This window comes from Argopecten irradians, chromosome 9 (assembly GCF_041381155.1).
Source record: "Argopecten irradians isolate NY chromosome 9, Ai_NY, whole genome shotgun sequence".
Taxonomy (NCBI): domain Eukaryota; kingdom Metazoa; phylum Mollusca; class Bivalvia; order Pectinida; family Pectinidae; genus Argopecten; species Argopecten irradians.
In genome coordinates this window covers 19,100,521-19,119,687 of record NC_091142.1, presented here as the reverse complement: position 1 = coordinate 19,119,687, position 19,167 = coordinate 19,100,521, and the positions used below count along the sequence as shown (strand labels likewise).

The window sequence follows — 19,167 nt, the reverse complement described above, 5'->3', positions numbered from 1 at the left end:
TTTTTTTAAAATATGAATTGCTAAAATATATAGTGGTTGTTTCAAAACTCTGTCGAACCACACGATATAATCGAGTAAACTTTAATCTTATATGTCAACAATATAACCAGTTATGGGGAAATTGAGATATTTTTGAATGAACCGATTACTCTTTGCGGTCTAATCCAAAATAAAACTTTTCTCTAATGTATTTTTAATAAATCAAACAGAAGTATACTTTCATCATTTAATATCATAAGAAAATGACACAATTTTGTAATAATACATTAACAATGTTCATAGTGCTTGTTTCAATTTAGTTTAAGACAGATCATTTTACGAACGTGTTAGTCTTATCAATCACCATATTTGTTAACACAAAATGTCTCAAAAACACTCAAGACAATTGCACCTTCATTTGGAAGCTTAACAGTATTGTGATATTATGAATAACATAGCGTTCCATCTCCCCTAGTTACAGAGTAGTTCGCCTGTCTGTAACAGGAAGATCAGAACTGACGTCCAAACACAGGATTTACTAATAGAGCATTCAGATGTTTTAACAAAACCATACATGTAGGTAGTTCCCCGCAGGGTTCTAAATTTAAAAATCGGTTAATATTAATACAATCATCAACTCAAAGTAGAGAGTCACATAAATGATATTGTTACACTATATCACAACTATATAATAGTTAGTTTGTTACCTTTCGTGCCATGTCTTATACTGTTTTTCTCTGAAATAAATAAAACTTGTTCGTTGTCATATTCGTTATCATCTAAATTAGATTGACACTAGTTTAGATAAAAGGGAAAAAATGCTTTTTTGATTTTCAAAGTTTATCTTTACCTATAATATTCAGTTTTTATTCTTCATCAAAACTTAGGAATTTTTTAATACATTTGAATATTTAACAAATATGTTTCGAGTGCAAGGACTATACATTACGCAATACAATATATGTACTATTTGAAATAATTACATTTCATCCAGCGTCGTCTCATCCTCATCTTTGCTGATTCTGAAACAATGCCATGAATGTGAAATTAATTAGTAACATCAAATGTAACACCATTAAATTAAATACAATGGAACATGAAGTTTTACAACGTTATATTATTTATTTCTTAAAACAATGAATGTAATGTATGTTTGAATGATACGTGTTTACATTACCAACGGATGTGATTCATGTTTGAGTGATCGGTGTTCAACCATACCAATGGATGTAATTTATGTTTGAATGGTCATTGTTTACCATACCAATGGATGTAATTTATGTTTGAATGGTAATTGTTTACCATACCAATGGATGTAATGTATGTTTGAATGGTAATTGTTTACCATACCAATGGATGTAATTTATGTTTGAATGGTAATTGTTTACCATACCAATGGATGTAATTTATGTTTGAATGGTAATTGTTTACCATACCAATGGATGTAATTTATGTTTGAATGGTAATTGTTTACCATACCAATGGGTGTAATTTATGTTTGAATGGTAATTGTTTACCATACCAATGGATGTAATTTATGTTTGAATGGTAATTGTTTACCATACCAATGGATGTTTTAAAGTTATGACAGCATCGTTGAATTTCTGTTTCTTAACAAAGGTTATTACACGCGTACATGTACGCACACGATGTAAAAAGGTTTACTGAGAAGCTGTCAAGTCAAAGTGTCAATTGGCTGTCATAGAATATTTATCGACTATTTTGATATGCCTAAACGCTCAACATTAATGCATTAATCATTGATAATGTGTGAGTCCTTTTTGGAAGAATAAAGTCTCGTAATTCGTTGCTAACAAATTTCAATGTTATAATCTTAAACAGTCAGTTTGAAATTTGTTCAAAATTGATACCGATATGCTATTATGTTGTACTCTTTGAAAAAGAATAAAAACGTCCCTTCTTTTGTTCACTTGACACTTTATTCTAAATGAAATACACGAGTAAAAGTTTACCTGGTGTCTGGTGCCTCGGCCATTGTGTTTTACTGTCCTGTAGACCACACACCAGAAAACCTGAAATAAAAGATAACACCGTGTCTTAACTCCTTTGACTATACAAACAATCATATTCTTAGTAATTGTGTGGCCGCAATATTAGATGTACATGTGGAGAAAGATATTTAGTTTTAAAATATTAGTAAACATACAACAGTACATGCACATTAGACAACTTTTTTTTTATTTCGATGACACGGTCCGTTTATAGTAATATTTTCATAAACGGACCGTGTTTGAATTTGATTGACCGATCGTTCAAATCGCACAGATGGGCGGTACTGACCGCACAGCTGTATGGTACAGATCAGACACCACACAGATGTGCGGACGATGTGCCTACGCAGTTTTTGGCACAGCGTGTGTCACACAACTCCATATTACACGTATGTGGTAACAACACATGACTTAATTTTGTTTGCTCACACATGAATGTATTATGAGAATTGTTTAATGCTATAGAGCAATTCAAAGATATTTATTCAAACCAAGGACGCAAGATCACGTAACAGTCTTAATTATACAGAATACTAAGATTTGATTTAGTTAATTCATATAGATATTGAAAAAATGTGAAATAGTAGTCTAAAATTAAGATTAAGTTTGTGTTTATATATAATAATAAAGGATATACTGTGTGTTTTGGTAAACAATCTAGGAAGATCACACTTCCGTTTAATATCATCCGCTGTTATTTTTCTTGTTTACCGCGTTAACAGCGAGACATGCATATGCAGCGTTGATTGCTTGCCCGATAATGACTGTGCGCACATTTGAAGGTTACAAATGAATCAGAATATCATGTATTATCAATTATCTATACTTCAAATCACTTGGTAAATTCATAACTGTAGATATTAGGGGAAAACTACTCTTTCGTTTACCTTTTCCGATACGTAAATTTGAGCGTACAGTATGTCCAACATGGAAAACAATTTTTGCAGCTAGGTTATACTTTCACAAAGAACCCAATTTCCATATTGTTGTTATATATATAATTCTTAAAACAAGTTTTGTTATACATGTAAGAAGATAATATTTGTCATTTTTGAATTTTATTGATTTTTAATTATCTTAATCATAATCATAATGTTAGATCAAGAGTCAAGAGTCAAGAAGTTTTATTTAGTCACATACATGAGGAACATAATAACATTAGCACTGTAGTGCTATTCTTGCGACAAACATATGTAAAAATATCACAGTACAAACAGGTAATATATATATAGACAGGCAACAATTTAACTATGACAAGCATGCAATAGATACATGATATTTAGTTGGAAACAGCTACCACAGTTTAGCAGAAATAAGAAAATTTATTTTTAAGGGAATAACTTAATAATTACACTTGTATGTCACACAAATGTTACACAAAATAGGTTAAGACACTGAAGTGTAATGTACATAAATGCTGATATAGCAAAGTGTAAAAAGTTACTGGATATACACTACCATAGTGTGAATTAAAAAAAGATATTGAAGTCATAGGTAGAAAACAATAAGCTAAAATAAGGTTTATAAAAGTAATGATCTTTGAAAAGGTTTGAAATATCACAGGTTGTATGGTATAATTACAAGCAGGTAACGTAGATTCCAAAGGGGGACAACTCATCCTATATGGTGTGTACAGATGGTACAGGAGCAGATCTGTGTATCCCAGGTGTGAAGCAGTCTGCGAAACGAATTGCAGTTTTCAACTAGCCGACATTCATTTAGCAGACTGTTCCAAACCTGAGAAGCAGCGAAACGAAAAGATATCTTACCATAGGTGGAGGTGTTTACCCTTGGAATCTTTACCAGGTTGTTCTGTCTAAGATTATAAAAAACTTCTTTCTTCTCAACCAGATTTTGTAAAATATGAGGAGAAATATCATTTAAAATTTTAAAAACCTCAGTGGCCATATCTTCCATACGCTTAACATGTAAAAAATCAAGTTTGTGCCTCCTTAAAATATCGAAGACTGGGGAAACAGAGTCATTGTCAATAAAACGAAGCGCTCTCTCCTGGACTTTTTCCATCTTCCTAGTATTTGTCAATGTACAAAAGTGCCAGGCAAGTGGACAATAGTTAAAATTTGAAAGTATAAAAGACTTAAAAATGGTAATTTTCCCCTTCTTTGTAAGATTATTTTCCAGTCTTTTTAAAACAGCAAGTTGTTTGGCAGCATTTATACAGAGTCGAGATATGTGTGCATCAAATTTAAGAAAAAAGTCAATATCTACACCTAAAAGTGTTACAGTATCTTCACACATAATCTCAAGGCCATCGATGTTAAAAGATTTAATAGAATTTGTTGTCTTCTTTCCAAAACATATAGCCTGGAACTTCTCTGGGTTGGCCTTCATACCATTAAAATTAAACCAGTCTATAAGAACTTTACTCTCTTTTTCTAAGCAATCTTTCAGATGTGAAAAACTATCACCTATCTTAGAGAGAGTATTATCATCTGCATAATTATATAAAACACATTTGTCTACAAAGGTAAAAATATCATTCATAAAAATATTGAAAATCAGAGGTCCGACAATAGAACCCTGGGGGACCCCCTTCTTCACATCTGTCCATTCGCTGGTCTCTGGCCCCATTCTGACCTGCTGCATTCTGTTACTCAGGTAGCTGCCGATGAAGTCAATAGCTGACTTACCCAGACCCTAAGCTTGCAGCTTCCCGAGTAGCAGGTTATGAGGAATGCAGTCAAAAGCCTTGGACAGATCCATCAGAATAGCTCATGCATGCTGATGGCTGTCCAGTCCTCAAGAGCTCGCAGCAGGACAGACTGGCACCCATAACCGCTCCTGAACGCTGCTAGGAAGGGATTTAAAATTGACTTAAAATATTCACTTAATTGGTTATGAATAAGTCTTTCAAAAATTTTTGACATAGAAGGTAAAATACTTACAGGCCTGAAGTTACTCTTATCCATAGGGTTGTTTTTCTTAAAAATCGGTAAGACATGTGCTTTCTTCAGGGCATCAGGAAAATGAGAAAACTTTACTCAATGGTTAAAAAGGGATGTTATAACAGGAGTAAAAGCTACTGAACCAGCTTTTAACATTTTTGAGGAGATACCATCAAAACCTGTAGCTTTTTCCACAATCAACGAGGACAAAATGTTTTTTACATCACCCTCGTTTACAGGCTGAAAATCAAAAGCATTGTTTTCGTTTCCTTCACACATGGTTTTTGTGATATTAACAACTCTTGGGTGGTCAGTAAAATTTGACACACCCTCCAGTTCCTTACCAATATCATCTGCAACTGTAGAGACAAAACATTAAAAACATCACAAACTTCTCTCTTTCTGGATACAATGCTTTCATCTTCTTCCAAAATAATTTTCTGATCATTAACACATTTGTTAGATAAAAAAGGCTTTATAGTAGGCCAAAAATCCTTAGAGGCTGGGCCTCCACCTCATCGTTCCTGGAAATAGAGCCTTACAGACTGTCTACGGAGTTTAACTACATAATTTCTTTGCTTTCTGTAAGCTTCCCAGTTAGCAGGTGTTTTCATGCGGACTTACATGTATACCTAAGAATGTGATCTAAAGTAATAAAATATCGATATGAAATTGAAAATAAAACCACACAAGTATGGCATAGCGGTCATCTGACTATTCTCACAATATGGCACTGTTTAGCCTATTTGACCTCTATTATCTTGAATGACAGCGTCAAGGTCCTAATACATTTAGTAGACCTACATCCAAACAGGCCTACTATCAGGTCTCTAGGCCTCTTAATTATTGAAAAGAAGTTACTTAAAGATTTTAGCCTATTTTACTTTGAAAAAAGACCAGGCTCATTTATTTGAACACACTTGGTAGCCATTCATCCCAGCATGCTAACGGCCCAATATCATGTGTTTGATTCTCTTCGACATTGGCAAAAAGTTGTGTTGGATATTTCAGCCAATCTAAGCCCTGTGACCTTGAAATGCGCCATCTATTTGAATAAACATTGAAGCATTCATGTCAGAATGCTACAGGCTGGTATCAGGTCTCTATATATCCAAATTATTGACATGAATTTGTTTAAAATATTTTAGTCTATTTGACTCATGTGACTTTGAATGGCGGTTAAGGTAATTTATTCGAACAAACTTTATTAAGTTATTAGAAAGATGTTGATTGAATATCTTTAACTATCAGATGACCTAAAACGATTCTAAAACAACGGACTTGTTTGCAGGTGGTACATGAAATAGCAATAGTAGATTCATTTATATTTCTCACCAATAGCGCAAGAACACTGCTGACTGTCCCATGTGTATAACAATCAGAGAAAGGTTTGATAATTTGGAAGACTGTTCCACACCTGGGCAGCCTCAAAACGAAAAGATTTCTTGCCGTATGATGTTGAATTAACCCTATGTAGTCCTGGCTGTGTTCTCTTTTCTGAAATGATATATAGAATCTTTTCAATAATCAGATCACTTAAAGTCCAAGTATGTATTCGTAATATTTTAATCGTGAAATAACACCTTATTTTGTCAAACATTAGACCATCTTCGCTAGCCAAGGCTTCTGATTACGTTACACTCCACGAACCCTTGGCTGATATAGCCGTCAGTTCCAGCCCTCTAGCGAAGATTCGAAATTACCGCCCTTTACGCATTTTTTCGACCAATCAAAACGAGTTTTACAGACGTGCTTCAGTGATGAAGTTTATAAACAAACATGGATGCTATAAAGGGAAAAGAAAAAGAAATCACGGAGCGTTTTAACATTGAATCTCTAAGGGAACATCAGAAAAAGGGTTTAGAAGCTGTATGTACTGGAAAAGATGTGTTTGTGGGTACCAAAACAGGAAGTGGTAAATCTATGATCTACGAGTGCGTGCCAGTTATTTTCCCAAACGCAATCGTCGTCGTTGTACATGTAGCACCCCTCGTCAGTATTATGAAGAACAGTCAGATCGACTTTGTAACCTTGGATTTAAGGCAACCTACATCGGAGAAGAGACAACAGAGGAACGGGACATTGTCGATGGAAAATTCAATTTCATTTTCAGTAGTCCAGAGGCATTAGTCGGCGAGAAAAATTGGAGGAACATGCTGACGAAATACGGAGACAGTCTGAAACTACTCGTTGTAGATGAAGTACACACAGTGATCCAGTGGTAAGATTAATATATAAACATGAATAAAATTGACTAGATGATGCAAAAGTCAATTTACAATGCATTGATCTGTATTGGAAGGGAAATTTTCAATGATAATTACGTTTTATCCACATCTACGTTTTATTCATCTCATATAAAATACCCTTCTTTACATCAGTGTTAAATAGTATATTTTTCATCTCTTAATTTGATTTCCTAATATTATCACTTAGAGCAAAGTTATATATCTAATAAACATCCCGGTATTCTTAATATATTCTTAATGTGTATACAACTGCAATGTATACATTCCTCTGTATAATTTCAGGGGGTGTAGTGAAGGACAAAAAGATGTTGCCTTTAGAGAGTGGTTTTCACACATAGGTGAGCTACGTGCTGTTCGCCCAGATGTTCCAATAGCAGCATTAACTGCGACATCAGCTCCGTCACAAAGCAACTGAGTCTACACTTCATTCATCATGACATATTTTATGAAATACGAGATTTCCTGCTACTCATTGGAATATAAATATATATATATACCGTGTATCATATTCAATCCAATAATTTAATAAGCTTCCCCATCCATATAAGCTCTACTCCCCTTGTTGAGGCCTTACTAATATTTAGCACTGACTTATACACAGAATGAAACTATTAAAACTGTAAGTTTCTCTATTCGATTTATTTTGTTACTTGAATGATGGCTTACTCTGTGTAATAATTTTGTTGTACGGTATCTATACCTATAAAAACACTTATAACTAATTGCAAATGTAAACCAGAAACATTATACAGGTATACGTATATCTCCTCTTATTAGTTATTCACATTTAATACTTATATTTATACACTATATTATGTGTATATTTAAAGCATTGCCCATCAATTACCTATAGTACCTCATGTTTGAATATACAAGTTACCATAATAAAAAAGTGTTCATTAAACACCGTATATATTTAAATATTATATGACCAACACGACGTGACTCAACTTGTCTCTGATGAATGTTCAAAGCTGTTTTAGAAGACCATTTCAAATAGTGTCATAGGACAGCCTTTCTTTTTGTTTTGTAATCCACTTATGAAGTTCCATTATTTTCACTTTCGCAAATAAATCTTTGAAGTTCTTGAAGTTTTCAAACTGTCTTCCCGGAATGTAATCGAAGACTTCTTTTGTTAACAGCTCGTTAGAGATCCCATTGATGTCACTTGTAACCGAAGTTGCTGTTCTACTTGTTCCTTTTGCTTTCGAGCCACATTGCACCATCATGTTTTCCTTAATTTCGTCCTGTACTTGCAGGGTCATTGCTGCTTTGCGTTCACTAGCATACGTCACATTAGCTCCTTGTGCTTGCAGTTTAACTTTCAGGCGATGGACAAGTATTTCAACAAGATTATCATTTGGTATATTGTGTCCAGTTCCACCTTTCAGGTTTGTTGTGCAATTCCATTTGTACTCGTAGGCATCTTTAGGACTTAGCAGGCAATGAAAGTTTGCTAAAAATCTAAAAAGCCATAACTGGTACTTTGTATGATTTTCTATTCCAGATAGGAGCATTTGAAACTTGGCATTATCTACTATTCTGTCTCCATCTCCTAAACTATAGGCATCCTGGGTGTCACGCAACAGAAGAGCACATTTCATGAAAGATGCTCTATACAGAGCAATGTGATCAATCTCTGTTGACTTCTCATTTTCACGATCTTCGCGAAGATCCTGCCAATCATGTTCCTTCTTCAGATGATTTTTTAGGTGGCCACACATCTTGTAAGTTTTGTCGCAGTATTTGCAGTGGTATTTCCCTTCTGCAGCATCAAACATTTCTTTAATTTGTAGTTCCTGGAGATCCAGGTCTTGGGATCTGGGTTCCAAGGTGTGCAAGTCTACAAAGAAAACCCCATAAAATCTGCATACACTGACATTAAATATGTATTTACACAAGAAGAAACAATAATCCATACTAGAAATTGTTTATTTTTTTCAAAATTTATCTGTGTTTCTTTTCATTGATAAAGAATACTGGTACTATGTTTTAATAGTGATGTAGTGATGACCTGTTACACTTTACTCAACCTTTAACATATGTCAAGGTCACATGCAAGCAATAGAAAAGTACACTAAGACAATTGCAGGTACTAATGAAGATAGTCAATAACACTAGAATAAATACAGAAACTTAAACTTTTTCTCCAAGCAGAGTGAAATTAAATGCAAGCTTTTCAATGCATTCATTGCTGATCTTGCCACATCTTCGATACTCCAAGGGTCCTGATCATGATCACTTGCAAAGATTTTCTTTGAAGACTAAAGAGAGAGCGACGCCTAACATCAAAGTCACACATACTGTTTAATGGCTCTTTTGATGTATACAGTACCTGAACCGTTTAACGTTCCCAGCCTAACGCAAACGCAACGCAAGAAAATCGTCCGTTAGCTAACGCTAACGATTGCTAACGCTAACGATTAACGATTAACGCAAAACGATCGGCTATGATAAACCGGAAATACCATTGTTATAATCACGGACACGGCTTGACGGTAAATGAATTACGGATCTTGATGTTTTGAAATACAAACTAAAGTACAGGCAAAACTGGAGTATGTTCGGGATTAAAGTTTCTGTATATCATATAAACATTTGCCTATGAAAACTATATGGACACGATGAAGTCAAAGACGACAGTACTCGATGCAAAGTTTCCATGGACAAAATAATGTACGTTTACAAAATGAATGACATGTGCAACTGTATGTATGGAGAAAGAATGGTATTATTCTAAAGTGTCATATTTACCCGATATTTTAAGAAATAACAAATTGTTACAACATCTCTTTACTGATAATCACACAATGAAGTCAAACACGACTGTACTCGATACGAAGTTTCCACTTCACACGTACGTTTACAAATTACTTGTACAACCGTATGTATTAAGAGAGAATTGTATTATTCTAAGTGTCATATTTGTCCGACATTTTAAGAAATAACAAACAAATTGTTACAACAACACTGTATTAATAATATTACCGTCACAATGTCATAACTTTATATATAATTAGTGAAGCGATCATGCGTATACTGGTACATGTACTTTAAATGGAAATATTTTCACACAAACACATTTAGTCCGAATGATTCTGACTATCTATCCGCTTTTTATACTGACATCCGGATAGATAGTCAGAATCATTCGGACTAAAACACATTTAAAATGCTGTAAATCAAATTTTCATCTATATGTTTGATTTCTATTATCGATGTTCCATAACTCAACAATGGTAATAATTAACATCTTATAGTGTTTCCCGCATCAATCACAAGTTTCAGGGTTTTTTCAGATTGTCGAAAGGCTCTTCCGCTTATCATGGAAAATTGTATTCTCGGAATATTTGTTTCATAACGGATTACACCTGTATATTACTAGGGTGTGCATTCATAAAAGCTCATTGCTTACAATTGACTAGGCATCGATTTTAGGGTCGTACATGTACATTTACAAATGCACGTACATACGCCACAGCTACTGTAATAAAGATTAAAGATTGAACATTTGAATTCGTGTTTCGCCATTTACAGTTCTCTCATTTTATAGTTCATGCATATAATAAAGATATAAAGAATGAAAATATTTCACTTCCAGTTGTTTATATTCAAATTAATTCAATTATGCATAATCATTGATGACAACGACGATGAAGATAGTGATGCACATGCATACATGTATGTACACTGAAGATAACTGTAAAATTGTCTACGTATATTTGTAACTGGTGTAAGAAATATAGTTATTTGATCACATTTCACATCAAGCAACTCCTCAATTTACAGTTTAAACAAATTAATTATTCATACAATGTATAAGTGTAAGCTAATTCATTCCAACGTAATCTATAGGAAAGCATATTGCACACATCAAAATTTTGAAATACGACAGTACATATAAATTATGTCCGTGAAATGTACTGTCACAGTGTACATTTTTGTACGGGGCACAGGTAAGTTGGGTATACAGTTAATCTCCCTCCCAAGAAGGTGTTAATTACAGGTGAACTCCGCCCGTGGCCAGCTACAGGGGGTCGACACAAGGTAACACCAGTCGTGACCTATATACCTGTGCAGGTAAAATACCCGTGCGCGTCACGCTGGGAATTGAAAAGATTCCAGGTACAAATAACAACGAACACATGTGAGAAGGTGACTGTCCAGTTTTAATTGATATGAGCTAAACGTATATCCGTGTCTGATTTGACACGCGTACAGTACGTGTGAAGGCTTACAATGTAACGTACAGATACATGTACCCCTGCACAGTTCGAATTCTCTACACGTGTTCTACATGTAGTTGTAGGTATACTCGTACATTGCAAACATTTACATCATTCATTCCATTTTCATATAGATACAAGTACTAATTAATTGCGTTTGAAAAATATGTACATGTAAATGCCAAATCTCACCTATTCCCCGTGTTCAAACTCGTCATATTAATGATTTTTTTTCACGAATTTATTTACAAATCTCCCAAGTCTTTTTTGCGTTCTTCGTACATTGATAATATTTAACATAACAAGACGAATATTATGCAGCGTGTCTGTAATAACATTTTTATATTTTTATTATCTGTTTAGCTATTTTCTTGTGTAATCTTTCAGTTGTCGTGGATTCTTTCTAAAATAATGCTTTTGACATTAATATTCTGTAAGACAGTTTCGTTAATATTTGAATTGCTTTCGCAGAAATCATAGTAACTACGTTTCTGATAATAATGGTAAAAAAGTGATAATCACATTAAGTTTTGAAATGTCATTTAAATACGAGTATTTCAGAACGTTTTCACGGATAGGAGCGTACGTCATGTATGCGATCTTGTTACTGTACATATTTTTATTTCAACCACATCTAACAAACATATATACATCCAAAAGAGATATAAAATGCAATACAATACACTTTATTCATATTTTTTTTATTTCATAGATGTTATGATAATCGCTTCTACACGAAGCGGTAAACGTAATATCATATCCGGATCGTCAAAGCATCTCACCGGCATTTGGTTCTATTTTTAGTGGCTAACGTTAGCGGAAGTGGGTCCTGCTAACGATTAACGCAAACGATTTCTAACGCAAACGATTGTAAACGCAACTAACGATTAACGATTGCTAACGCAAACGATAACGATTAACGATAAACGATTGCTAACGCTAACGATTGCTAACGGAAATAACGCAAACGCAAACGAAACGCAAATTTGGGAACGTTAAACGGTTCAGGTATTGTATCACATGACTTAACTACCTGTCTGTTGCCTCCAATTTTACTATGAGATAGTCCAGGGGTGTAGAGATCGTATATACGTAAGTGATCGAAACCCATAGAGTATCGAGGATGATTTGCATATTTCTCATTTTCACTAAAAACGAAATCAGAAGTTTCTTTGTCCAATAACATACCATTCTCCAGATTTATGTACTTGTGTTGAATTTCTGATGCGATGTCCTCAAGAAACTTTCTCTTGTCGTCCGATGACACTGCCTCAAAAAGAACTTGTTTTCTCTTTGGTTCTGCTCCAACATCATCAATGCCCAAATGTTGCATGCATGCGCCAACAATAAAGGCATCCAAACAGTTATTGAGAAAAGCAGCGTGAGCTCTGGAATGCAGCAACGAACAGTGTAATATATCAATATTTGTACATCAAGTATAATAAATATGTTTGGTTTTGGTTTGATTAGTTTAACGTCATATTAACAGCCAGGGTCATTTAAGGACGTGCCAAGTTTGTTGGTGGAGGAAAGCCGGAGTACCCGGAGAAAAACCCCAGACCAGCGGTCAGTACCTGGCAACTGCCCCACATGGGATTCGAACTCGCGACCCAGAGGTGGAGGGCATGTGGTGATATGTCAGTACATCTTAACCACTCGGCCATCGTGGCCCCTTAATACATATGTATAACAGAAGTGTATTTCTAACAAAAATTATAATCATCACCATGTATCATTTTGAAATATAAAATGTTATATTGCTATTACTTGCAAATCAATATTGATATCAAAATTAGTTAAATGTAATAAACAAAAATCTAAATAACTTATAAATCATTAAACAAAATGAAACAGTGATTACAGGACAAACATTTCAATCAATTGATTGATATATATATATATATATTGCCATCAACAAAAATGATTTACCTGTAGCTATCTATCACTCTATCTGGACCTTGAACGTCTACTCTGTGCACAATATTTCTCAGCTGTGAAAGAGTACCTCTGTCAATTGTTGATGAAGTTCTTTAGAACTGCTGGTATATGATCTGTAATGGAAATCAAATTTTCTGAAAAGTAACAATGATAATAACCATTTCTCAAATATAAATGTCACTAATTAATAACTGTTACATGTACATAAATATATCAATTTCTGATAATTGTTCTATTTACATTGTGAATAATTAAATTTGAGGCTAATGGTGTTCATATATTGTATAATGTATTTTCATTTGTATCAATACATAAGTATCAATGTTCAATTTTCTAATCACATGAAGATGGATCTAACACTCATAATTACTATCACCTACACATAATTATTTTCCTTTGCAAAAAAAAAGTGTGTCATGAAATGTTAATAAATAAATCATATTCTAGAGCTGTCACCTTTAATAAATTAATATGGAAATTAAAATAACTAAGTCTTTCCAATGACAAGGTACATTTTCTGTTTTATAAGGTTTGTATTTTGTATAAATATATATAAACAAATCTGTAATATAAAAGTAGATAAAAACTCAAGATTTTCCTAATTATCTCGCCTGTTGTCTAACTACTGCTTTGTTTATTACACATACAAATCTAAAAAACACATGCTTGACCAACCAAATATCAGACCTTTTGAATTCTTAAACTGATAAAATGCAAGAATTTAATTATTATTTTCCTCTCTAAGGACAAGGTCATTGATTCCAACCAACTTACATTGGTTGCCCGTTAAGCTCATCAACAAGCCCAACATCAGAACTAGTGACATCACAGACAAACACATGCACCATAAAAGTTTATGTTGGGCAACTGAGCTGAGATGTGTAAGTATCAAATATACAAACTGTATTTAAACCCCAATTTCATTTTAATATATATATATCAATCTGTAATCATCTACAAACTCATTGATTAATTTCTTGACAATGATCATAAGATTTGTATAAAATTGGGGTTTAAACACCTATTTTACTGCCACAATCATCAATGTAGATCATGCTGATCATGTAGCAATGAACTTGATAATGAGAAAACACGCCGGCCAACATCCTAATCTTAATCTCAGAGAAATCAGTTGATGTAATATGTATTGTTTCATGTCCTTGTAAATGAAATTATACATATTATATTTAAGCTTCGGTATGTATATGTGTTGTAGGCCCTAATAAATAAAAAGGATTTTTTTAATCAAAATAACTGAATATTTAGCTCTTCATGACAGATTTTCATTCACTAATCTATACAAAATTCAAGCAAAGATGAGGCTTACAATAACAGCATTTAGATACTGATTCTGAGTTGTATAATGATTATCTGGATCTGTAGAATGTTCAGTTGGGTATATCAAACTATTGGTACAAACAGCCTGTACATGCAGTGTACATGCATATGTATGTTAAACTAAAGCCAACAATACATATATTCCATGTATATTAAACTCATTTTTCATGTAGTCACAGTCACATTACATAACAGGAAATTTATGAAATTGAAAAATGGTTTAAATTAATGGTGTTGGTATCAGGAACACATTAATCAAGATATGTAAACTTATTCCATATAATATACATATAACAATTATATTTTATGAAGGATTTGGAGAGTTTTAAAATACCTCAGGTTATTTCATAGTTTAGATTAATTCTCTGGTGACAATAGGGAGAGTTAAAATGTCATAATTAAATATACTTGGAATATTTGTATAAAAATCAGGCTCATGAACAATTTCTACTGGGTAAATGTCTACCTTGAACTGAAAACATAACGGAACTTTGAACTGCAACTTCCAACAGGGTTTTAATTTGTTACTACCAGACACAGGTTCATCATTCTATGTAGTCCTTCTGGCCTATGTATAACACCTGCTAGCTGCTCAGATTCTATAGCTCCATTCAGCATTGCTAATTGTGCTGAATACGCTCTCTCATTTGTTAGCACGTCACCCCCAAATACTTTCTTTCTAATGACATGGTCTTCACCTGTACTTGGGATGTAATTACGGTGAATGTGCTCCAAAATACTGATCATGTCCTCACTCTTATTTTCATTTTTTTCCAGTAACTCCATTATTGCAAAGTCAGATTTCTTTGACATTTCCTGGAGGTGAGGATGCTCTATATGTTTGGCTAAGTGAGGTTCATACTTCTTGAAACAAGCCAGGTACTTCACTAAAACCTTCATGATATGAAATGTGAAGTTATTCTCCAATGACTTGCATTCCTCAAGACTGGGAATGAAAATGCTGTTTTCTACTTTTGTTATAGGCACCGTAGGAATATCATTCCCTAATACACTACTTAGAACTCGCTTCTGCAGTCCCACCAACATAAACCAGTGGAAACTTTTTCTTTGCTTTTCCTTGCTCATATGAGATGGACTTTTACTAATGTCGAAATTATCACCGACAATATCTGATGTCAACATTGTGTCCTCACCTGTTTTCTCTTCATAGGCTTTCTTTTCTGTAATAACCAGTTGTTCTATGTGGCTTTGCTGTCTCTTCATCAGATCCGCTTTCTTCTTAGCTGTTGCAGATGCAGACACGCATAATCCAAGCTTGTTCAGTAGATTGATGCACTGTAATTTATTAGAGAAGTAAATTGTACAATTATAACAATTAAGTGATATTTTTAATTAATATACAAAACCTTGCTTGCTAAGGTTTTTGAAATAAATATCAAGAATTACATGTACTGTATTTAATACTATGTGGCTTCAACAATATATCATATCAGCTGAATATTTCTTTCATAATATCTTATTCTTAATGCACTGATGTATCATTATCAGTGAATGTATTCATTTACATTGATCTAAATGGGCTTTTAATTACTTACCTCATCAGTAGCACCACCATTATCTAAAATCTGTGATATCACATGGTGAAAAGCAGACATATGCATATTTCTTTCCTTTAAAATAATGGCCACTACCACCGGCACTGTCCCTGGACTACTCTGTTCGAACAAACTTGATACCATGTTGTGTAGCACTGGTGCTTTTATGGTCAACTCTTCATTTAATGCATCGATACTGAAAGTTGCCAGGTCATCACATGTCCTTCGCAGATATGAAGGTTGGCTTGTCGATGAAAGGAAAACTAATTTTTTTTTTCAAATCCTTTGACACCTGCAATATAATTTAGGTATTATGTAATTTGATATGCTTTGATAGTGAAAGTATGTCTGATGAAAGGATAAGATTAAATGAAATAAACATATACTTTTGTACTGCACAACATACAGTCAGAGATTTAGATAGCATATTATCAGATACATTGTACTTGTATCTTACTATTAATATAAACTGAAAAGAAAAAAAATGATATATAGAACATTTTTCACACTTTGTTCCATTTTCTTATTTCTATGTAGTACACATTTCCTAACATATATTCTAGTATTTACAATGCTTACCAGCTCGTGATCATGATCAGTAACACCAAGGCCTGTACTAGTACTAGTTTTCATTTTTCGTCTGGATGGTGTACTGGGATGTTCTTTTTCTTGGTCACATTTAGATTGCTGCTGTGTATCTATTTGAACTGGCATAGATGAACATGTAGCTAGGACGTCTGTTTGGACACGCCTGTCTGGCGTGTTTGTCAGCGATTTCTTCAGTTTTCGTGGCGTTGGAGAATGTATAATATAACGTTTCTTAGATGATGGCGTTCCAACTAAAGGCTTACCAGAAGACACTGCAGACTTGTGCAAGTCTCTTAACTTTGTGACAAGAGAATGCCGTTCATCTTTCAAAGTTTGAAGTTTTGTAGCGATGTATTGTAAAAACCGAATGTACACGCTAGCAACAGCAGCCAACTTACCTAGTCCGCGTCGCGGGGTCGTGGGTCCGTTGGTATTGCTGTAGTACGTGGTATATGTCGTTAGACAAGGGCTCCAAATCCCGGCTGATAGGGTGTTGTGTTTATCACGTCCTCTCAGGTCGGGGTCTAGCTTTGGAACTGGAGCTCTAGCGGGAGCCCCGACGTCATTTCCGGTGGTGTTCGGCCAGGGGTCTCCGGGACGCTTGACATCCCTGGGCAATTTCACTACATTCCTCCCTCCACTGTCCTCATGGCCTAGCAACTCCGCAGCTACCAGGCGTAACGCATAGTTGTATGCAAAGAGGGCCGTAGGGTCATCCCGCAGGCTCCGTATATGTAAAATCAGGACCTGGTGAGGCAGGATTTGATGGAGCAGTCTCCGAAGCTGGCGTTCCTGCTGCACCCAATGGTCAGGGGAAGGGACGGACAGATCGAGACCGACCTCGCCAAACCCCTTGATGTCGGGTCTCCGGACTCGGTCCAGGAACGCGATCTCCTCCTCGGATGTAAGTAGGGCCTTGGGGTGGGCTCCAACGGCCACGTGGTACCCGTCTCCGATCACCTGGCGGATTTCCTCGTCCGATGGGTAGGTAGAAGGGTCGCAATAAACGGCGACACCGCCGGTCATCCTCACCCTCCTCTGCTCCTCAACAAGGGGTGACGCTACCTCCACGTCGTGCACCGACGCGGTGTCTCCTAAACCCAGCCGTTTGCGGGTCCTGTCCAAATGGAAGTGTGTGTCAAAGGCTGGGGGAAAGCAGACAGCTTCTGGTTCATCGAGACTTTGAACCTCCTCTCCCTCCACCACGAGCACCTCGTAGGGGGCGGACGCGTCTCCAGATCTGGGGGCGGGAACCACGGGTTGAGGGATGGTCAGAGCAAACGTCTCCCGTAGCTCTGCCATAGTGGAGTCTGGAATGGCGGACGCGAGGATCGTCAGGCTCCTCCAATGCAACAATCCCGCCGGGCTGTTCATGGGGTCTAGGGAGAAGGTATCGGGTATTGGCCAGCCCATGACCCTACACATCTCCTCCATAAGGTCGCTCTGTCCCGGGGTGATCTGCCAGCCCTGGGCCATCAGCCGATACCGGTTGATGTGCTGGACTAAATCTTGAAGGGTCGCCTTCGGCCCCAGGATACTTTTGGCCATCAACTCTAGGCAGTTTCGCCGCGTGTTGGCAAGGTCCCGATCATGGGAGTCCCCCTCCCGGAAGATGGCGGATACATGCACCTCCACCAGGTGTAACTTCGGAAAGGAGGTCACCATTCCGCAGTCCCTTATGGCGCACCTTTTAATCATCCGCCCCCCTGAATACCCTAGCTTGGGGGTTTCGGGTTCCTCGGGGCTGAGAGACCTTTTCCGAGATCCCTTCGCGTCCGAAGGGAGCGGGTCGTCCCGAGGCTTCTTTTCCCTCGTTGCCGAGGGGGTCTCCTTAGACCGATGTCGGTCAGAGCGTGGGGTCTGGTGCCGACGATCCGGTGAACCCTTTGGTCGCCTCCTGGGGGCAGGGCTGCGTTGTCGCTCGCCTCGGGATTGGGTCCGTCGGATCGTGATGGACTGGGGGATAACTACCTTCGACCAGTCTCCTTTCTCAGAGTCTAGGTCCCGTCGGCTCTTCTTCACCGGGGATCTGTGGCGACTCGTTGGGCGGCGGGATGCCTTCCACGACCTCTTAGGTGACACCCGGGGGCTCCCCGGTCCAAACCTCGAGGTCCAAACAATCTGGGTCCTCAGGGTCCTCATGGAACAACATGAGGATGTCCAGTAGAAGTTCTCCTGAAGGATCGGCCTGGGGGGGGTCCTGGAACCGTCACCGGCTCAGGGCCCATGTTGACAGTCTCCTCAGGGGAGGGTGCTCCGAGTGCTGCGTAGGGCTGGTTATCCGTCCCTCGGACGTCTTCCGTCACGAGGGTAGGCAGGGTGGGGTCCAGTGCCAACCGGTAGTCACGAACGGGGGCCAGGGGGTCCCGGGAACT

At 36.5% G+C, this 19,167-nt stretch overlaps 1 protein-coding gene and 1 pseudogene across 1 annotated transcript; one reads left to right on the top strand and one right to left on the bottom strand.

The window, feature by feature from the left end:
• The first annotated feature begins 6,676 nt into the window (after window positions 1-6,676).
• Window positions 6,677-7,561, top strand: LOC138331023 (putative ATP-dependent DNA helicase Q1; annotated as a pseudogene).
• A 160-nt stretch (window positions 7,562-7,721) lies between these two features.
• On the bottom strand, window positions 7,722-18,934 carry LOC138331022 (uncharacterized). The gene is given in 8 exon segments (XM_069278480.1): window positions 7,722-8,989; window positions 12,561-12,760; window positions 13,302-13,425; window positions 14,592-14,600; window positions 15,134-15,944; window positions 16,205-16,427; window positions 16,651-16,673; window positions 16,784-18,934. Coding segments are annotated over 8 exon segments (4,392 nt in total). The 3' UTR covers window positions 7,722-8,138.
• Window positions 18,935-19,167: the final 233 nt, after the last annotated feature.